The following is a 23,373-nucleotide window of genomic DNA, read 5'->3' as shown; positions in this document are numbered from 1 at the left end:
ACTTTTCCTATTTATATACTAGGCCACCTAATTAACAATAATCGTTTGAGTCCAAACCTTGATGTGGATGTTCCCTTTAGGTTTTAGCTTGAAGTTGGATCCTGTACTCTATCACAAGTTGTTCTTCCACATGGTAAGGCAACAGATCGTAAATGATCAGGTCAATTGGTCAGGTGCCAGATAACAGTAAGTGCGTCCACATGACAAAGTTGGAAGACAAAAAAATGCCCTTCCAAATTAAAATATGCAGCAGTCTTTATTTTAAAGAAGGTTTTGGAAACATTAAACTCTCTAAATTACTTTTCACCTTAATTCACCGTGAGCTAGCTTCAAGCCCCCTGATCTGCTTTTGCATTGAGCATCCCAGGACGGATTTTATATCTTTGTACATACATACATTATACATACTGCGAGACCATGATATGAACAACAATAATTGAACCTTTGGGTCACAAAAAGCAGGGTTATTTATTAATCCTCTTAAGTCTGTAATTATTTCTTTTCACGTAGATGAGCCCACTTCCAGTTGATTTGTTCATTACTTGGGACGGACATAAAAGAAGGTCAATCTCCTCGCAACTTATTTGGGTATGCCTTTTTTTCAAGGAAACTTCAGAAGTGACTATTAAGCTGAACTTGAAGGGAAGTTACTAAGAAATTATCATTCCAGAAGTGTCGTGCCAATGCAAACTCTATTGGGGTGTAGGGTCCCCTCCCTTTTATTACGAAAGGAAAAATAAATAGAGCTACCGTAAAGAAACAAAAAAACGTAAGGAAACCCTCAAGTAGCCTGCAGAAGGCAGTAGGGAGCCAAAACAATGAAAAAGAAAACTTTAAAGATTACCATCTCAAAGAATTTACCGGAATAGGGGAAAAAAGAACATCCCTCAAAACAACCTTTCGTTCCAAACCCCATCCCTGGAAGGCTCCCATACCTTCTATTCTACGATGGGCAACTGTCTTTTTTAGCTTTTGTTCCTCCACCCATGCAGTAGGTGCTGAGATAAAGCAAACTCCCTGGCCTGGACAGAGAAATTTATTAAAAACAACTCCCAAAAATTCCTCTGCAGACCATGCAAGACGGCTCACTGCAATGTGAAGCCCCTTTCTCCTTATCCCCTGTTCTCTAGAACGCATAACAATGGCCACTTTCTATAATCCATTTCGATAAAAGCATATGGATTCTACCACCATATCCACATTGGAGAGCACTTTTCCTTGATCTGGCCGAGTACCTGACCGAGACCACGGTCCCATCTCTCGTTTATGATTTTGCATTTATCCTGCATTTTCAGTCATCAAACAGGAATCCTTCCAGAGATTATAAAATATATATCTTCTATCCCTTTCAGAATTAGTATGCACCCTCTCATTTCAAGAAATGGTATGGGAGCCTTCAAATTTATGGTGGACGACAATTTACTTTTACCAACAAATTTCTAAATTTTAACCATACAACAATTATATGGCATCTTGCAGCATTCACTTTTCCTATTATACTGAGGCCACCTAATTAACAATAATAATTTGAGTCCAAACCTTGATTTGGATGTTCCCTTTAGGTTTTAGCTTGAAGTTGGATCCTGCACTCTATCACAAATTGTTCTTCCACATGCTAAGGCAACAGATCGTATGCGTCAGGTCCCAGATAACTGTAAATGCATCCACATGACAAAGCTAGGAAGACAAAAAATGTCCTTCCAAATTAAAATATGCAACAGCCTTTCTTTTTAAAGAAAGTTTTGGAAACATTAAACTCTCTAAATTAGTGTTCACCTTAATTTAACATGAGCTAGGCTTCAAGCTGCCTGATCTGCTTTTACAAAATTGTAGGAAAAAAGTTATGCATTGAGCATCCCAAGACGGATTTTATATGTTCGTACATATGTTGGCAAAATCTGGATGCTTGGAGAATGATTTTTCTCTAGTTGGATGATGAATTGGCTCCTAGCATCTATCACGTATGTGCCCAATCTTCTTGCAGTGATTGCATTTAAACTTGCTTCAGGTTCTCTGGCTATTACAACTGTCATTGGATAGTTTGGAATCCCCTTTTCTGTTGCCGATGTTAACGTAGCACGCCATCATTTCAGGAGTTTCTTCACCACCATTACTTTTCTGTGAGCTACCTCTCTTTTTATGGCCTCGCACACATTGTTAAATGTTGGAAGAGGAGACACCATCAAAATTTGACTTCGGACAGCTTCATAATAATTGGATAGACCAACAAGAACTTTGATGATCTTATCTTCTTCAAATTTTCATTTGTAAACATCAGGCTCAGAGGTAGCTAGTCGGTATTGCAAAAGTTCATCATAGAGACTTCGTATCTGACCAAAATAAAATTGAATTGGCTCATCTCTCAAAATAAGTTTAGTGATTTCCATTTGAATTTCATATACACGAGCCATATTGTTTTGCTCCCCATATGGCTCTTTTAAGGTGTCACAGAGTTCTTTTGTTGTTGCTTGGTAAAGAAATAGATTTGCAATAGGCTGCTCCATGGGGTTGATGAGCCACGACATAACCATGTTGTTTTCTGGCTCCCACTTACTTAGGATTGTCTTTGTTAGGATGTTTTATGAAGCCGTTGATGCATCCAAGTTTTGATCGCTTGCTGAGGAACAAACGAGGAGCCTTTGCCCAGCCTAGATAATTTATGCCATTGAGATGCGTAGAGGTAATCTTCAATGTGTTGGTGCTTTGGTCTCAGCTTCCTGTATTGCTTTTGACATTTCTGGGGCTGCCTTGATTAGATTCTGCCATGAAGACTATAGAAAGCAATGATTCACAATGCCTGCTTTGATACCATGTTAGAAACTTTGTAACCAGGAAAGCATGCTGGACGAAGGGGAGAAATCAAGAGACCGAAAACGGGAATCACGTGGTTCGGCAATTTGTGCCTACATCTATGGGAAGGGAGAGATTCAGATTCTCACTGAATCGCATCTTGTTTGGTACAGCTCCAATAAATAGAATATAAAGAGAACATAAAAAGGAAGGTGAGAAACAAGATCTGTGCAGTAACAAAATGGGGAACAAATCTTTCAATAAAAGAAAAGATATTCCAAAAAAATTGTGACAATTTGATCAGAAATGTACTCCCGTTTTGGCGCACTAGACTTCCTTCCAAAAATCTCCAACAAAACGAGCTTAAGCTCGACTCCTCGTGTACGCCTGATGTTCCGGATCTTATTTTTGAAACAATCAAATATTCAAGACTGCCCTAGATGATGGTCCGATCCGTTTGCAGTAAAAACCAGTTTTTGAATCAAATAGACAATCTGCCAATTTGGTGAATAAATGATTTAGATGCAAATCAGAAAACAAAAAATCAATCTTTGGGCAAAATGAATGGAATAATATATATATATATATATATATATATATATATATATAAGAATTATATCTAGCTTATCTTTTTTTTTTTTGTAATTTTCAAACTTGCAATGAAGGAAAGAAATCAGATCAAATGGAGAGTCGGTAAATAAGCTTAAACGAGTAAAGCATGAACAGCAACTTGGTCTACCAAGTTTGAGCTTGAGCTGATCCTGTAATAGCTTGACTTGAGGTTGAGCCAACAATATATGAGCGCACTTGTAAGCCAGGGCATCGGCCCGGCCAATTGCATTAAAAAAAATAATTTAAAAAAATACACAAAAATAATTACTGATAATAAAATATTATAAAGATATATAAATTAATAAAAAAAATCATTATCAGGCCCACTAGGGCAGGCCCGGGTCACGTTTTCTTGGACCCGAACCCAGGCCCGAGTCTTGCCGGGTATCGGGTACCCGACGGTGACCTGGCCTGATGCCTAGGTTTACTGACTTGAGCTGGCCCTGACCAAGCTGAAACCTTGAGCTCGACTCCGCGTGTGCAGCCCAAAAACTAGTCCCCATATATTTAATACAAACAACGTACGCCCAGATATTCGGTACCTTATTTTTGGAGCAATCAAACATTCAAGACTCCCTCATGGTCTGATCGCTATGTTATAAGAACCGGTATCTGAATCAACATTGTATGCTTCCAATCAGCAAAAAAAGAAAAATTACTACAAAAAGAAAGAAAAATGTTGTGAAGAGTAGAAACCCGACAAAAAGAGAACATGATATTGGAAATATGTTGTGAAGGTAAGGGTTGCTATGAAAAAGACATGGTAATCTTCCATGCCAAGCAGGGCACTCGATGGAGAAATCAGAACGATATCACTTTCGTTTCAAGAGAAGTAGACTTGAGTCTTCCAACAATTTAAATTAAACAAAAAAAGGTGAGTTTTTCTGGAAGAGAATCTATAAAAGGACCTTGATAATTGTCCTGATGATAACATTACTTGGCACCTTAATTAAAGACTAGTAGTATGTAGAATCGATGTACATCAGCCATTTCCTATCCTGGTTTGAACCAATAGACGTTCAAGGCAGCTACCCATCATAGTCTGATTGAGACGTTGTAAAAATCAGCTACGAGTGGAATGATTCTTTTGTAATAGAAGGGAGGCAGCCCTATCTACGAGTTGATGATTCATTGTCGTGGGATAAATTGTATTGATACGGCTCTTTAACCTGTTTTTTCATTCACTCATTTCAGAAGTCTATAGTTTTCTTGTGTTTTGATTCAGAATTAAATGTTCTAGCCACGGAAATAGGCTGTCATTCCATCCTTAATAAAAGGATATGCTCTGTACCAAGGAAATATGGATTCCGACTTATTTTTGTTACTAAGTTGGGTTTGCAATAATTTGTAAAACACATGGGTTTGGTAGAAAGAGATAAGTGGAGGTAAATCGGTATCTTCGATGTGTCGGCCGATCTGGTGATTTTAATGACTTAATTAGTTTTGAATCGGTTCAAAATATTAAAAATCAGATTCTTCTGAGAAATAAATAAATGATGTATAAAAGCTAATAAAAAGCAATAATTTTTATATTGCACTAAACAAGCAACATAGTTGCACATCATGTTTTTACATTATTGACGAGAGCCACCACTTATAGGGAAAAAACACATAAAAACCCCAAAAATAAGTCAGCCGAATAATTCAGCAAAGATAAATGCGACAGAGAAAAAATGCTTTTTCCCAAAACCCCAAAAATTCTTTTGTGTTGTGCCTTCACCTTGACTCTGGTTCTCAGCCAGAGGGAGGCAATCTCAGCTCTTGCTTCTCTGAGCAATGTGACTGATCAATGGGCGTTGCTGTCTTTCACATCTCTTGTCACTAAAGACCCTTATAATGTGTTATCAAATTGGAATTCCAGCATCTCCTTCTGTGACTGGAATGGAGTTTCTTGCAGTCGTGGTTCACAAAGGGTCGTTACTCTGAAGCTCTTCGAAAGGCACTTGAAGGTACAATCTCCCCATACGTCAGCAATCTCTCCTTCTTACGGGTTCTTGATCTCAGGAACGATAACTTCCATGGTCATCTTCCCATTGATTTTAGTTGCCTCCCTTGGTTGGAAAAACTTTCCCTATGGAAAAACCAATTTAAAGGGTTAATTCCACAAACACTGGGCCACTGTCATCATCTCCAAGTACTTTTGGCACCAGAAAATGAATTCTATGGAAGCATTCCAGAGTCCCTAGGCCGCTTGCCAAAACTCAAGGTCATTAATCTTTTTGGTAACAGGCTCACGGGAATCATTCCAGTCACTTGCCAACCTCTCAAAACTGGACGCTGTTGATATTGGTCAAAATCACATACACAGTAAGATTCCTTCCGGGTTGGGAAGCGCAACCCGCTTGACATAATTTAATGTGCAAATGAACAATCTCACTGGTGCATTGCCTGAGAGCTTGTTTAACCTATCTGCTCTTCAGTTTTTGAGCTTTGAGATGAATCAACTCACAAGGCATCTCCCTAAAGATGCTGGCCGCTTCCTGCTTAATCTCAAGGAACTCTACTTGGGTGCAAACAACTTTGATGGCCCTTTTCCACCTTCTTTTTCAAATGCTACTAGTCTCCAAATTCTTACTGCAGAAGACAATAAATTTAGTGGTCCTATACCGTTAGAATTAGGTAGTCTGACACAACTCAGGAGGCTTTGTCTTTGGGGAAATATGTTCACCAATGCCCCTGGAAATCGTGAGCTTTCCACTCTCACATCCTTCACCAAGTGTCGAATGGTAAAAGAAGTTTATCTCTCAAAAAACCTTCTAAATGGTATTCTTCCGGTCTCCATTGGAAACCTCACAACCACCTGGTGGAACCTTGACCTTTCCTTTAATGAGATTGAGGGTACTATCCCATTAGCTTTACCCAACTTGACAAAGTTGATGTCCTTAGACTTGAGTTTCAACAAAATAAAGGGGTCTATTCCACCAAATATGGGATCAATGGAAAAGTTACAGGAATTAACTCTTTCTGGCAATGCCTTATAAGGTTCAATTCCAAACTCACTTTACCAATTGGTCCACATGGGTAACCTTTATTTGGACAATAATGCACTAAGTGGGCCAATCTCAACCTCTATAAACAATCACAGAATCTACAGAAGTTGTGCTTAAATTCAAACAGTTTCTCATCAGCACTTCCTCCTGCCCTTTGTGAGTTGAAGGATTTGATATGGCTTTACTTGCAAGACAACTCTTTCACTGGTCTCCTGCCTTTAGATGTGGGAAATTTGGTTGCAGTGGACAAAATGGATGTCTCTGTAAACCAGTTGAGCGGAGAGCTGCCTGTGTCCTTATCAGAGCTCCAAAGGCTAGAGTATTTGAATCTCTCCAAAAATTCATTTGATGGCCACATTCCCGGAAACCTTGATGGTATGGTAAATATTAAAATTATTGACCTTTCCCATAATAAGCTTTGCGGTGGGATTCCAAAATCATTGGAAAATCTTCAACAACTCCAAGTCTTGGACTTATCCTTCAACCGATTGGAAGGAGCGATTCCAAGTGGTGGAAATTTCACAAACCTTTCCATAGATTCATTTGTAGGAAATTATGCACTATGTGGAGCTCCCAAGTTCCATGTGCCAGTATGCTCAGATGGAGTGAAGAAGCACAACATTGTCAACATGATCAAAGTTGATATTTTTTTAGCAAGTGGGGTCTTTGCGCTTCTACTCATTGTATGGATACTCATCTTTGTTGCAAAATATAGAAAGACGGGGTTGGAGAGACATTATCATGAGGTTGAAAGATTTCATGGAATTGCCCTCCCAGTGATCACATACAAAATGTTATCTCAAGTGACAAACAACTTCAGCAATGCAAATTTTATGGGTACTGGAAGCATTGGTTCAGTGTATAAAGGAATTTTGGCGTATGGAACAATGGTGGCTGTTAAGGTCCTAAACTTGTTATCTGAGGGAGCATCAAAATGTTTTGACATTGAATGCAATGTAATGTGCCAAATTAGACACCGAAACCTTCTTAGAGTCATCACATCTTGCTCCAGAGAAGATTTCAAGGCTTTAGTTCTCCAATACATGGCCCTTGGGAGCCTAGAAGTCTGTCTATATTCAGGTGGCCATCACTTGAATCTCTTCCAAAGATTGGGTGTCATGATTGATGTTGCTTATGCACTAGAATATCTTCACCATGATTGCTGGGAGACTATTGTTCATTGTGATCTAAAGCCAAGTAATGTGATCCTAGATGAGAATATGACAGCACATGTTGGTGACTTTGGCATTGCAAAGATGCTAGTTGGTCACAAATCTTCAACTCTTACAAGTACGCTCGGAACCACCGGATACATTGCACCAGGTACCAAGTCTTTGTCCTATCATAAATTCTATGCTTGAACTGCTTCTTAGACAACTTGGTCCTGCTTACCATGGAGAGGAAGTTTTATCAACATCCATAATTTCCAAATATGAAGCTTTAATTTTAGATTACCAACCAGTTGACAACTGATTACTTGGATTTTATTATGAAAAAGAGAAAAATCAGATTAATAAGTGAAATTAATGGGGATGATACTATGCAATTTTGCATTTGAATATGAGTCTGAATCAAATAAGATGGTGAACATTAAACCTAATTATTCACACACATACATTAATGCCAGCAAGTTTGCCTTTTGAGTGTGTTTCTTCTTTAGTAAAATTTCACTTTCTCCTTAAAAATGCATGGAAACAAAAAATAGAGTTTCGTGTACACCATAAATCAAAATAAAATAATTAGTCCTAATTTTTTGCACCGCTTTCTTTATTTCTGAAACCATTGCATTAACGACAATGTGCATTGTCTACTAAATATTGCCATGATCATGGCTGACCTTGTTGGGTGGATGAATTAGAATTCAGGGCCACCAGAAAGGTGTCGACCAAAGCAGATGTCTACAGCTATGGGATTCTTCTGCTTGAGGTGTTTACCAGAAGAAAGCCTACCGATGAAAGTTTTAATGGGGACTTTACTTTGAGGCAGTGGGTGGCTGAAGCGTTTCGCTTGCAATTTCAGATGTCATCGATGGTCATCTTCTGAAGCAAAATAACAGCGAAACGGTGTCAGATCATGCTGCCGAAGGACATCTTCTGAAGCAAAATAACAGCGGAACTGTTCTATATGAGCTGCTTGTCATGATCATGGAGACGGGGTTGTCATGTTCAAGGAAAGCACCAACTGAGAGAATGGGCATGAAGGAGGTGGTCGCTAGGCTTTAAATGATACGACGGAAGGCTTCCGCTTTGGAAGAATGACAAATATAAACCAATCCTTTATATGTATAAATTGGGATCCTTATTGGATCCCACTTGAATATTGGACCCACAATTTTATTCAGTTATGAAATTGCATGACCAATCTAAATCTGTTTGCTCCAAATTTGTGGATCCAAAATCAGGTGATCAAGTGGCAGCTGAGCTTAGTCCAACCGGATCAAGTCCGGTCTCCAGAATGGAGAATTCCTAGTACCACCAGGAAGCATCTCACATCTCACAAAAATGCACACAGTTCTTCCATGATAAACCAAATGACATAAAATTATTACCCTCTAAAAGCACATTTATGCTTGCCTATGTTTTCACGCCTGATGACTCTAGAATTAAAAAAAAGAAATGAAAAGAAAAGAACAATGTACCTTCCTGCCTGGACGACATCGCCTCCCTGCCTGGACGGCTTCCTTCCTGGCCCGATGGCGAGTGGTCAATTTAAAGTATCAAAAATTTATTTCCGCTAGCATGTCGGCATTCCTGCTACCATGATATTCGATTGATTCTAGAACAAAAGTCTCATACTTTTGGGAAGATTTTATGAAGTTTTTGTGCTAGAAGGTTCTTGGATCGACCTAAAAGGATTTTCATTAAAACCTATCAACCTTTGAGTCAATCTTTAACTGAAAACCTCTGATTTCTATTGGCTTGCGATTTCTCCTTTTACAGCAGAAAATCTTGATTTCCAATGCACAATTCAGTTTTCCAAAGATTGAAAATTAGTGATTTTGCTTGAAAACGGTTTAGGTAGAGCTAGAGCGTTTTTGCATCAAGAAACGAGTAGAAGTGCTTCACATTTGATCGGTTTTGGAGAAAATCCAGTGGCTGGTCGGTTATTCTGCTTTTCCTGCAGCAAATCTTTGATTTTCAGTACCAAAATTGGCTTCCCCAGGCCGATTAAATTGAGTTTTTTTTGGCTCCAAAAGGGCTGAGAAGTGAGTTTTGATAGGTTTTCGAAACAAGAATAATCAAAATAACCTAGAACAGGCAGGATTATGAACCAAACCACAAGGCTGCTTTCACCAGCCAGTTTCTTTGAAAAATCGGTGAAAAGATTGAAAACTCCTGCATCAAATTGGCACTATTTTTGTTTATAATTTGCTGTTTTAGTTACTTTTATATATTAACCGTATTCTCCTTTTCAGATATTCATACACTCGGATTTGAATACGAATGAGAGAAGGTCATATCCGAATTTGTATGTGAAATCAGAATTCAAAATCTGGTTCCAATCCGAATGTGACTTTTATATTCATTTATGAATCTGAATCTGAATCTGGATTTGGAACTCAAATCCAGCTGATATTCAACATTTGCACTAATAAGTTTTTGGATTTAACATCTGCATTTTTCACTCACGTGGAATCCACTGTTTGTTTGAACAGTGGGTCATATAGAAAAAAGATTTGAGATCTGAGTGGATCTCAGATCCACGGGCAAATAAATTCCTCCTATTGGATGCCAATTCGAGTCGGATATCGGGTAGTCTCCAAATCCTTTGTCACATATGATACTGGAATAAAAAATAATTAGTGATTTGGATTCAAATCTGTCATTGATTCTGAGTTCAAATTCAAAGCAAACCTGAATCCAAAAACTTATGGAACTCCTCTAAATGCTCATCTAACTTTTAGTGGTGCACTAAAAGCACAAGTTTAAATTTCTTTGTTTAACAGCAATTTATGTAATACAAGCAGTTACTTTATTTAAATTTGAGCAAGTTATTGTTAGCTTTTCAATTTATGTTGCAACGTAGAAAAAAAAAACTGGAATCTAGCCTACATAATAGGCTACGGATTTTTTTACTCGAAATAGACTTCAATATTGCTAAATTCTAGTTAGGCTCCGGCCACGAGTCATTACATAAATGACATTGTAGGTGGAAACTGTCTCAAATGAGTTTCATTGGATAACTTGTCTTAAATGAATTGTCCAGTGGAAAACTGAGGCATGGTTTTCAAACAGTGTTAAGACAAAAATTACAATGAGAGAAGCGTGTCCAGGTTCTACTGAAGAGATAAATCATTGTCAGAACTTGAGTCAAAATTTACCATGAGATGTTTTGTCGACCCCTACAATGTATATTCATTCTTGGCAGCTGAGCTCAAAGGTCACTGGAATTGGAACGCCGTCTTCGGTTAGAACAAGAAAACATAATAAAATAAAAAGAAATTTCAAGAAGACTGGAGAATAACTAGTGACATGAACAACCATTTTCACATTAGAAAAGTGGGGAAATCTGCAAAGATGGATGCCAATGGATTCAATTTAAATAAAATATATTCATGGCCGAATTTATATCCAAATTTGAATCAGAATCCACAATCTGAATCTGAATTTTTTTCTCATCCAAAATCAGATTTCATAATTTGAATCTGATCTAAATCCATTTTTTTCATCCAAATCTGAATCTGAAATCAGATGTCACAATCAGGATCCAACCTGAATCCTATTTTTATATTCATATATGAATTTGAATCTGAATCCATATTTTGAACTGAATCTGGCTGATTTACAAACTGTAAGAGCATTGAATATAGAATTTTTATTTAAACCTAAGTCCCCTCTGGATCTGATCCGACATTTTTGTATATTTGAATCTGAACTGAATGCGACTAAATATAACTAAATCTGAATCCATTCGAATATTTATGCATATATGAATCTAAATCTAATCGGATGTCATTTCTTAATTTCCAATCCCATCTCATGTTTTAGTTGGTTAGTAAATTTATTTTCTTCATCCAAATGTTTCAGGAGCAGTTGGCTTGGACATTCCATTCAAATCAGACATGTTGACATCCTTAGGTTGAAGCTTCCCCACTCCAACTGACATGTTTCACCATTATAAACAGGGGACAAGTCCATTTGTGTGTGTCATGTGGATAGAGCTGTAAAACGAGTTGAGCCAACTCAAGCTCGACTCGAATTTGCTCTGTTAAGCTCAAGCTTAACTCAAAACTCACGATTATAAACAAGTCAAGTTCGAGTTTCGTAAAATTGATTTGATTGAACTTGAGTAATCCATTTATCTAGGCATTCTTTTGAAAATTTTCAAACTTAAAACCAAAAAAAGAAATCAGGTTAAATGGGGAGTTGGTAAACGAGCTTAAAATAGTCATGCTCGAGCTGTGGCATGGTCTATCAAATCGAGTTCAAGCTGACCTTGTAAAGTTAAACTCGAGCTCGAGCCAAGCTGAACAAAGCTCAAATTTGACTCAGCCCATATATAGCCCTACAAGTGGATCAAGTGTGTGCTGAAGTGGTGTGAGGTACCTGTGTAGTGAGAGTGCTCACGGCATGAGCAAGTGTCAATGATTCACTTCTTAGTTTTAATTTTGACAGCACTCGAGCTGAATGTTTAAACTCTTGGGTGGCTTCTTCCCTCAAAACGGTATAATGAGATCATTCTCCTAAAAGATGTTCCCTTCATCCAACTGACCTCAGAATGGTGACAATTTGTCCCTGTGGAATTTGTCTTGCATAAGTTGTTCTTCCTCATGCTAGGTCAATAGATCGAATAGGCGGCCCCCAGCAGTCAAGTCAAAGGTCCGGGTGCCAAATTACCCAAGTTAGAAAGAGGAAAAAATGCCCTCAAGAATTAGGGAAAAAAAAAACCCTTCACATGGTTATCATGAGTTCAGTGTACCCTCCCAGATTTTAAGAAATGTAAATTAACTTACCCTTTGGAAGTCTAGAAAAAGGTTGAAGTTTCCTCTTTAAATAAATGTAAATTTAAACTTAGAGTGTTCTTTAAAGGTTGAAGTTTAAAGACAAAAATTTCTGACTCCACCACTGCTCTGATTCAGCACCTTGATATGGAGTGCAACTTGTTTTTTTTCTGGCTTCGATGTCCTTTCGACTACAGGTCCTGCTAAATGAAGGAAATTAGTGAGTCATGCTGTCTTAACTGCATGGGTTGGTATTCCATCTTTTTATGTAAACAGAATTAGATACTTGTGCAGGGATTTCGGGTGAGTGGGAGTTTGCTCTCAAGAAATGGATCTGCTGGAGGGTAGGCATTCGAACTGTTATTAAAAGAAGCACAAGGGTAATGCTCTCATTATTTTTCACCTTGATACATCCCTTTTGCAGTACAAAGGGTTGATGTTATGGGAGGAGTTCACCATAGTCTTCATAAGGATGTGATCAAGGCTTTTTGTAAATCGATTCCCTTTAAGGCTGACCAGGAATGTGATCAACCCCCTGAGGCTCTGTTGCAGGGTACTATTTTTCCACGTTTAATTTTTCAGCATTTAATCCAGAAGAACGATACAAAAACGAAAAAGTAAAACTTTACCCTGATGCACAGGATTTCTCCTGTGCATCAAACGGGACCTAAAAGAAGCCAATGCTCTCACTATTTTTTACCTTGCATGTCCATACATCCCTTTGCAGTACAAGAAGTTGATGCTATGAGATGAGTTTTCCATAGCCTTGATAAGGATATGATCAACCACCTAAGGCTCTGTTTCAGGGTCCGCTTGGATTATGATTGCATTTCTCATTCTTTTGTATACTCTCTTCTGCTTCTTCCTACATCATTCGTACTGTTCCCATCGTCGCAAATGGAAAGACTCAACCTGTACCAGGGCTTCTTGTGCTGTGGGATTCTCTCTTACAGAATATGTTTGGATTATTCTTTTTCTCCTCTGATGAACTTGTGTTCTTGGTCGTTGCCCTTATTGTCTCAAACTTGGGAACAAAATTAAGAACTTTTGCATTGGAACATTTCAATCAGTCTTTGAGATTTGAAAACTGTGGTCAATAAAGTGGTTATGACAATACTTTGCAAAAAAAAGGAAAAGAAATTTTGAAAATTTCTGCAAATCAATGGAAAAGTCGAAATTTTGATTTTTTTCCTACATGCTTAAGTTTTCCAAATGTCACATTATTAGCAATTGTTAAACATTTTGGCTTTTTGAAAGTTTAGCAAGTAAAAAGTATAATAATTATATTTTTCTGTTATAACTATGACTGAAATTCCAAATTGATGGGATTCCTTGAAACTTTTGGTGGCCTATCAATTCAGAGCTTTAGATTTAGTGTCTTAGCTCATCTTATCACTTTTGAAAGTCCCTATATTACTTGCAGCAGTGAAATCTTTTTTCCATATTGAAATAAAATGTGATAGATTGGAGCTTCCAATCGTCAAATTTAAAGGTCATGGACATTTCACATCATCCAGACTTTGCATATGACATCTAACAATAATAGATGGCATGAATAAACATGACTTCCTTAAGGATTTCTGTCAAATTTTCGTACCTTTCTTTGACAGTTTAAATTTACATGCACCAAGGTTGATCAGTTGATTACTAAGCTAAATAAAAAGTGAAACTAGATTTATTAAAAAGAACTAGCATTTATACTGTTAACAGCCTCTGCTAGGAATTCGTGAAAATTTATAATCTGCAATTTTTTAATACGAAATATGCCCTATATATATATATATATATAACAACACGAAGTTTTAAACGGCAAGGTTATTATTGAGTATAATACGGCGAGCTTAAAAAAATGGAAAAAATATGGTAAATTTTTAAAAGTTTTAAAAAAATAAAAATGAGTGAAAAATAAAATAAGAGAGAAACTAGTAACACAAACATGAAAAGATAAATAGATTTGCAACAAATAAAAAATAGAAATTGAAAAAAAATGTGGCATTAAAAATTTTAAAAAATGAAAAAAGTGAAAAAACATAAAAAAAACGTTAGAAACGGGTCAAACGTATTTTTTTCATTTTTAACGTTCTTTCCAAAAAAAATGCTGTCTTTCTGGAGTTGTGATTGGATTTGGGAATAGGGATGTTATTATATAAGATTCAAATGAGATAAATCTTGAACTATATCTGTTTTTTTGGATATTCACATATCCACATTCAAATTCTGATTCGAATACAAACAATGAATCTAAAATCGAATATCACAATCTGAATTCGAATTTTGAATCAATTCTAGCTGATTTTCAAAATGTAAGAGCATTTGAATATAAGATTTTTATTTAAAATTAAATCCATTCTGGCTGTGAATCTGAATCCAAATTCAATTGGATATATATGTACATCCAAATCTGAATCTGAATCCAGTCAGATGTCGTTTCTTAAATCTGAATCCAATCCAATTTCTTAATCGGATATTAATTTTTTTTTTCATATCCGTTATTTCTTGAACTGGTTTGGTTAGATATCCAATTAAACTCAGATACATTGACAGCCCTAATTTGGGGGAATTGGCTCTATATGACCCTTCGGCTATCATTGACCATGTCGATTCAATGACAAATTCTAAAGTTCTCTTTGTTGAACTTTCACAGGTTATTTTTCATTTTAATTCTCCATGCTTTCTAACTTGATTTTGTATATGCCAACAATAACAGTATGTAACTGTTCCATATATTTGTCCCAAATATTAGGCAGATTTATGTAATATTATGTTACAACATTCCATGAATCTCTCCTAAATATCGTGGCAGATACATATAACAATAATGTCCTGTTGTGATTACCAGACGACCCCTAGTTCCTGCTTTGTTCCTAGAGCTTCTAGCATGAATCTTTGATCATGGATTCTTTCACTCGGATAACACGTTTAAGATGCCTATTTTGATGTTGGTGTTTGTTGGCTTGCATCATCTACTTATCTTCCACAGGTATATATGATTTTGATAGTTATATAGTGTTATGTGAAATAATTGCTTATTTGTGTGCTTTAACGTATTGATGCTAGATTTTTGTCATTCCAGCAACATAGGGATCCAAATACTAGAATCTGCATGTGATGGTCAGATCAACTCAGTGATTAATTATCATATATATTCTGTATAATCAATCACCAGGTTTGATTACTCGCTTGAAGCAAGATATGAGCATCAAAAATATATGTGAAGCATACTAATTGTGCGATTGAATTTTTATACTTATGTACAGGCCTGAATGTGACAAAAAAAATTTAGGAAGCACTTTGATAAAATTGAAATCCATTTAATTGACTAAAACATCAATACAATATGTTACGAAACGTTGCAAAAAAAAAGCTCATTAAGTTCATCTTCTTTGGTGCTATGGTTTTTTGGGTTTTGCCAAAATCATTAAGCTATGTTAATGCTTCAAGACATGACACCAGTGACTATTAAAATTCCACAATATCTAACAAGATATTATATATCAAGCCAAAATTATTAGTAGTAAGTTAGACAGACCCCACAGTCACTACACACCAGGGACGGAGGCAGGGGTGCCGGCAGGGGCCTTGGCCCCTCACCATCAAATTTTAAAAACTTCAAACATTGATATGTAAATTTCATAAATTTTAGTTTACTTATAAAAAAAATTTGAACATTGTGCATACATTAAATTATAAATTTAAAAAAAAAAAAAAAAAAAAAAAAAAAAAAACAAAAAAAAAAAAAAAAAAAAAAAAAAAAAAAATTTAATTATAAAAAAAATTTGAAAAATCCTATTTTGGCCTCTGTTAAAATTTTGAAACTATAGTTGGGGTTCTGACACACAGTCTAACATATACAGCACTGATATGCTTGTGCAAGTAATGTTGATCTTATTTTTCGTGTGAATTTAAATATTTGAGTACTAGTTATGCTATAAGTCGCCTAAGAAATGAATGTCAAATAATATGCTTTTTGGCTTCTTCAGTCTTATGTAGAAATTAATCTCTCTTTTCATCCACTTTAACTGCTAACGTGTTTCTGTGTGTTTTGGCTTGTTTCCTTTTGTGTGCTTTTGAAGGATTGGGTCAATTCTTCGGAAACATCAGTGTGAATACTAGCATTAATCTGCTGTTCTTTCTGCATCGCACAGATTGATTCTGCTTAACAAATGTAGGGGACCTAATCCCCAACAACATAAATTCTACTTTTGACTAACAAGGTAACACAATGAAATGACAGAGAGCATTTCTTTAACTTCTGTTTTGAGAAATTTGGTGGTGGTTCTGCCGTCGACTGCTGAATGTCTGTTTCTTAGTCCTGATCAAGCAGCAACTGGATGCTTTACTTGCCCCAAATTAATCCCGAAGTTCTTTCATGAACTCAAAAGTTCCATCATAACCGAGAAACCATTTCTAAACTAGGTATTATGCATAACCAACAACTTGGTTGAACTGTTAAATTTCCATGGAATTGATGTTTATCCATGCAAATGCCAACGAAATTCCGTTTCTATCTAAGTTTTTGAATTTTGGAGATATGTGAATGGTAATTATGGCTATAACCAGCTGCTTAATATATATATATACATATATATTTTTTTTATATTATTATATATATATATATTTGTGTGTGTATATATATATATGTATGTATATATATACATATATGAAGATAAAGATAAAGATAGCAACTTTTTAAGAAAATATTAAAAACAAGGGAAAACCACGTTTTTTGTTTTGATATTCTTTTCAAAAAAATTATCTTTTTGCCTTATATACAGCAGACTTATTTTTTGTGTTTCATCACTGTTTTTTCAAAAAAAAAATGCATTTTTTATTATTATTATATTTACTACCTAATTTTGGTTGTTATCTCTCACAACCTATATGTAAGTGGTGGTTCTCGTCAGCCATGAAAATGTTTTCAACTACTACGTTGAATAGTTGAATAGTCATCGATGAAACTGCCAACCTACACCATGAAAGGAGGCCCTACAATATAATAATACTACTACTATTATTATTATAAATTCAAAATGAACGGTAGTCTGGGGAGATGAATTTCATATTTTTTAAGGTATAGTTAATTAAAAATATTCAATTGATATTATTTAAAAGTAACACAAATTGACAAAATAAAATACAATAAATCAGACCTGTTTCAGTGCTGCTCAGTTGATGAAAGTAGAATTGTGACGGTAATCACAATATTTGTGCCAATAATGAAATAGTCTCAGACTTTCTTTTGAAGAAATCACCACCTTGAGCTAAGAGATTTTGTCCCTCATTTGAGGAAATTTGAATTCCAACAACTGGGATTGTTGAATAATTGAGCAAGGACTGGATCAGATTAGCTAGAAATATTTTTGGCTTGAATCGGCCGGTTGCTTCAAGTCTTCGCTAAGTCAATTTGATCCAGTCTACCTGTTTTTTTTAAAAAAATTGTTTTAATTAGCTTTTTATACTTTTTAAGAGAATATGATTTTTCATATTTTATGTTGATTCACAAAGAAGTCATTGACATCACCGGATCGGCTGACAACATGGAAGTTGCTTGGCAACTTCATCCACTCGTTTCAAAAGAGCATTTTCACAATGTCGCAATCTGACCATGAAGGCTAGCTGTGTTGAGTGTCCATTGATTCAAAAATCAGATAGGAAATTAATTGTTGACGAATGAGATCGAAGGTGGTCAACTCGACGTGTTGTTTCGTTATGCGTTTCTTACTAGTTAGAAAAGTTTTTTCTTTATTATTAATCAATTTTCATATTCTTTGGTTCATTTTTTTCTGAAAGAAAATTTGAATTTTTAAATTTTATTCTTTTGCTGGTTTGCGTCTAAATCCTTTAGATTATATATTATTTATACAAAATTATATTATACATTGTGCGGGATCTTATTTTACTCTAACGCTGAAACTTAGATGATATTTAAAATTACAATAACTTTAAAGTTATATTTTTTTTCAGTTTAGAAAAGTTTGCAAGTCATGTTTTTCATATTATTCTTTTTGCAACTTCATGTTCACCTATTTCCTTTTTAAAACCATAAAAAAACTAACAAAAAATATGGATTATAAAACGCCGCTTAGAGCTATTTTCTTTTTCATTAAATACAAAATGATGTTTTATTGTATTTTGGTACTTCTTATTGTTAGCAATGGAGATGAGTAATTATAAGGAACAACTATTGGACAGGCAGAGTCATGGTGGTGAAAAAAAATTGAGGGCTATATTGGAGGTTGTGAAGGTTGAAAGGCTGTAGGATGCTATACAGGCAGCCGTCGTTTACATGACAAAGATAGTTGGGCATGGATGTGGAGGGCGTACATTTTTTTTTTTTTTTTTTTTTTTTTTTTTTTTTTTTTTTTTTTTTTTTTTATATATACAGTGGACATGAGCATAATTACTATACGTCAGAGTTGCTTATTTTGTTGTCTGGTTGGATCTAGCCAGATCATTAATTGAATATTGAAAAAAAAAAAGATATAAGTTAGATTTCAATTTGATTAACATGTAAATCAGATCAAGATATAAGAAATTTGATCTTAAAAAAAACTGGCATCTGGTCGCTGATTGACTTTGAAATTCAGCTTTTGAAAGTGATAAATTACTAGCCTCCATGTGTGTTATCTGTATTAACATTTGTTTAATCAGAAATATGAAATTATTTTTTAGAAATAAACAAACAACTATATAGGATAATAAAAAAAATAACTTTTTTAAAACAGATGACAAATCAATTGATTAATAAAGACAACTTCTTTTTGTTTAAACACAGATGGACTAGATCAAACTGATTTAGCATAAATTTGAACGAACCAGCCGATTCAAGTATTTTTTGAAAAAAAATGCCACACCAAAGAAACACTTTTTCCATTTTTTTTTTTTACCATTTTTAGACATTTTTCACACTTTTTTATTGCTCTTTAAATTTTACCCAATTATTAAAAATTTCCACATTTTTCCTATTTTCTCCATGCTAACCATATTATATGATAGAAAAACCTCGCCATTTAAAAGGTAGAAAGCATATCTATGACTATGGTCGAAATCAGTTTGGGATATCTAGGAAAAAAAAAAGTTCAATTGATAACTTTGATTTGGGATTGAATAGAGTTGAAAGTGGTAAAGGGAAACAAGAAAGAGTCTCATTGATGCAATCATCAGCCATGCCCCTCAATTTGGAAATATGAAGCAATGTGTTCCAAAGCAGTTAAGACCCGAGCCTTCTACCACTTGAAAAAAGAAAAGGACAAATTTTCTGGAAGAGAATCTATACATAAATTGAAGACCTTGAATTCCTGCTCATGCATGTTCTGCATAACAAATTGGATAGGCATGGCAACCACCGGTCGGTCACCTCATCCACTCGTCTTTCTTTTGTGTTTTTCTGCCTTCACCTTGGTTGTGGTTCTCGGCCAAAGGGAGGTGCCCTCCGCCCTTGTTTCTATTAGCAACGTGACTGATCAATTTGCATTGCTATCTTTGAAATCCCTTGTCACTAAAGACTTTCATAACGTGTTATAAAATTGAAATTCCAATATCTCTTTCTGCGAATGGAATGGAGTTTCATGCAGTCGTGGTTCACCAAGGATAGTTGCTCTGAACCTCTCCAGGAAGGCACTTGAATGTACTCTCTCCCCATACATCAGCAATCTCTCCTTCTTATGAGTTCTTAATCTTACAAATGATAGTTTCCATGGTCATCTTCCCATAGATTTTAGTCTCCTCCCTCAGTTAGAAAATCTATCTATAAGAAAAAATAATTTTGAGGGGTTGATCCCACAAACCCTGAGCCATTGCCAAGGTCTCCAAATATTGTCACATCGAGATAACCAATTCTATGGAAGCATTCCGGAGTTCCTAGGCAGTTTGCTGGAACTCAAGTGCATAAACCTTTATGGTAACAGGCTCATGGGCACCATTCCAGTCACTTTTGCCAACATCTCAAAACTGGAGTACCTTAATATTGGTCAAAATCATGTGTATAGGAACATTCCTTCTCAGTTGAGAAGCTTAACCCACTTAACATTCTTTAATGTGGAAATGAACAATCTCACTGGTACACTGCCTGAGAGCTTGTTTAACCTTTCTGCTATTGAGTTTTTGAGTTTCATGACTGTTTGCATCCCAAAATTTTTGGTTGGTTTTGGACTCCTCCAAAAAAATGAGGTTTGTTTTGAAATAAGAAAGAAAGAGACTCGTCCGTCGGTACGAGGATCGACCGTTCCTAGTGCCTTTACCGGGAGTAATCAATCCAAGGGCTATGTTCATCATTGATGCATTTCATTTTAACTTAAACATACTTTTGATTCTATATGCGGTGTTGAAAATATTGAAAGTTTGATGTTTCAAACTTTTGAAAAGATTCTTGAAGAGTTATTTGAAAATGTGAAATGTTCTGGGAGAAAAAGTAGAATTAGTAAATATCATTTGAAAAGCTTGTGAAATCATTTTGAAATCACTTTAGTGTTCTCTTAAGACTTCAAATAGGTTTGAGATTTTGCTTAATTCGGTTACCACTTAGTTAGAGCCTCATCTCATCTTGCTTAAGTTCTTTTGGAGAGGTACTTGTGATCAGAAGTGAAATAAAGTGGGTGGAATGTATGAATGCATTGATCCTACATGATTAGAAAGAAAAATCATTCATTTCTACCATAACATTCATCTAAGAGCATTCCTACCATAACATTCATCTAAGATTTTTGTTTTGATAAATATCATATATAAGATGGAAAAGTTTTTGAAAATGGAATGAGGTTCTAGACCATCAAGCATGGTTCCAATATTTGGTCATTACTTGGTTTATGGTCTTAATGAAGTTGGTAAATAAAAAGATATGAGAGAAGAATGTTAAAAAGAAGACAAGAGATAGAATACTCTCATGAAAAGAAAAGGAGAGCGATACAGAAAGACATTCCTATATGTGTATATACTATTACATATACACAAATATGAAAGCTTAAGAGAAAAAGATGTATTGATTTGAAGAGAGATAGAGGATTTAGAGAAAAAGAAAAATATACATACGTATATATGGGTATGTATAAGAAATTTCGTAAGGAAGATATTTGCCTTAAAAAGAGAATAAAATATTCGAAAGGGAGGAAATAGAGCACATGTGCATACGCATTCATGCATATGAAAATTTATAAAATAAAAAGTGAAAGCATAGAAAGAGAAAGATGGGGGGTTCATCATGTGTCATAGATGTATATAACATGTATATACATACGTGCCTTCACAAAATGAGAAATCAATGAATAACCTAAAATTATCAACTTCAAGTTTAATGTGGGCCGGAGAGGAGCTTGGACTCATGCAAGAGTCTAAGCTAAGTCTCTAGGCCGCACTAGAAAGTTTCATTTGAAAATGTTTTGAAAAATATGATTTATATATAAACATAGAATGTTATTACTTAGTTTAGTACAAGGGATATATTTCTTCCACCGTTGGGTATGGAAAAAACAAGCAATATGATGAGGTACTCGTTAGGGTTCTTAATGGGGTGATTATGAAGGAAACTAGCGCAAAATGACATGCAAATGCATATTAATATGTACATTTTCGTGAGGGTTTTCCCAGGTTGGACATGTCTCAACCTCAAAAATTAATATGAAGATTAAGATAAAGAACCTCAAACCACACTCTCATTGCCACCATACATTCACAAATAAATGGAAAACAAAACAACTATGCATGGATAATATATAGACAATATTCAAAAAAAGAAAGAGAGAGAGAGAGAGAGAGAGAACGAGAGAGAGGAGAGAACGAGAGAGAGAGAGAGAGAGAGAGAGAGAGAGAAAAAGGAGAGATAGAGAGAACGAGAGAGAGAAAAAGGTTCAACTAGGAGGAAGGGCATAATGTAACTATGAAATGAAAGATCATCTCATCTTTCCATGCTCCGGTGCACTTGAGCGTAGTATCTTGTCTATAAAAAGAGGTTGAGTGCTATCTCCTATGTCAATGAGGAGATGAAGATGAACAGGAAATGAAGAAAGAAAGACAATGCTATATTCAATAAAAGAGGAAACATGATTCAATCATGAAATTAAAGATCATCTCATCTTTCCATGCTCCTGGTGCACTTGAGCATAGCCTCTTGTCTCTAAAAAGAGATTGTGTATTATCTCCTTTGGCCAGAAGAAGATGAAGATGAGAAGAAAATGAAAAAGAAGGACAATGCTATATTCAATAAAGAGAAAAAGATGATTTAATCATGAAATGAAAGATTATCTCACATTTCCATGCTCCCGATGCACTTGAGCTTAGCCTCTTGTCTCTTAAAGAGGTTGAGTGCTATCTCCTTTGGCCATGGGGAGATAAAGATGAGAAGAAAAGAAAATAAGAGGGAAATGAGAGGGATGATGATTACATACCTCTAATGAGAAATGGCTTAAGAAAATGAACAACAATGCTTGAAATGATCTTGGACTTACCTTGAAAGAATCTCCAAGATAATGAAGAGGATGTCTCCAAGAGAGTTGTAGCTTGCTCTAAGTTGGAGAGGAAGAGGAGAAATGGAAAGAGGAAGAGGGAGAGAGAGAGAGCTCAAGAGAAACTTTAAGTCTTGAAGAGAGAATATTCTGGGGTTTCTCCCTAGGGCCACTCTTCCCCAAGAAGGGCGAAGTGGGGGGGATTTATAGGGGATATTGGACCCAAATTTGATTTTTTTTTTCATTTTATAATATTTTCATCCGAATTTCACATAATTTTGAATTATTTTGAAAAAGAAATGGTTTGAATGAGTATTGATTGCCCATTAGACCTGAAAATCACTTTTTCAAGTGTAGGGAGGCAAATGCCCACTCAAAATGACCCAAAAAACACCCCTAATAGCTCTTTTTTTTTAAAAAAAAAATTAAGCTCGCGTGTCTAAGAGGTTGCTGCCGCGACAGCACAGTTGGCCGATGCGCACAAGCGTGCGACAGCATTGTCGCGTGCATAAGCACGCTTGCGCAAGTGACAAATTTGTCGCACACGAGCTTGCTCAAGAGCGAGCGCATGTGGTGCGCTCGCTTGCAAGCACACACAGCACTC

At 35.7% G+C, this 23,373-nt stretch overlaps 1 protein-coding gene across 1 annotated transcript in view; it reads left to right on the top strand.

Annotated features, from left to right (window-relative positions):
* The window catches only part of LOC116252592 (receptor kinase-like protein Xa21), a 39,971-nt gene that overhangs the window by 951 nt on the left and 15,647 nt on the right, over positions 1-23,373 (top strand). Inside the window, exons 3-7 of the mRNA XM_031626957.1 lie at positions 5,141-5,351; positions 5,823-6,280; positions 6,520-7,294; positions 12,170-12,233; positions 12,758-12,886. Coding sequence (XP_031482817.1) covers positions 5,141-5,351; positions 5,823-6,280; positions 6,520-7,294; positions 12,170-12,233; positions 12,758-12,886 — 1,637 coding nt within the window. The remainder of the gene's footprint in view (positions 1-5,140; positions 5,352-5,822; positions 6,281-6,519; positions 7,295-12,169; positions 12,234-12,757; positions 12,887-23,373) is intronic.

This window comes from Nymphaea colorata, chromosome 4 (assembly GCF_008831285.2).
Source record: "Nymphaea colorata isolate Beijing-Zhang1983 chromosome 4, ASM883128v2, whole genome shotgun sequence".
Taxonomy (NCBI): domain Eukaryota; kingdom Viridiplantae; phylum Streptophyta; class Magnoliopsida; order Nymphaeales; family Nymphaeaceae; genus Nymphaea; species Nymphaea colorata.
The sequence above is the reverse complement of the archived record's forward strand: the minus strand, read 5'-3'. Positions and strand labels throughout refer to the sequence as shown.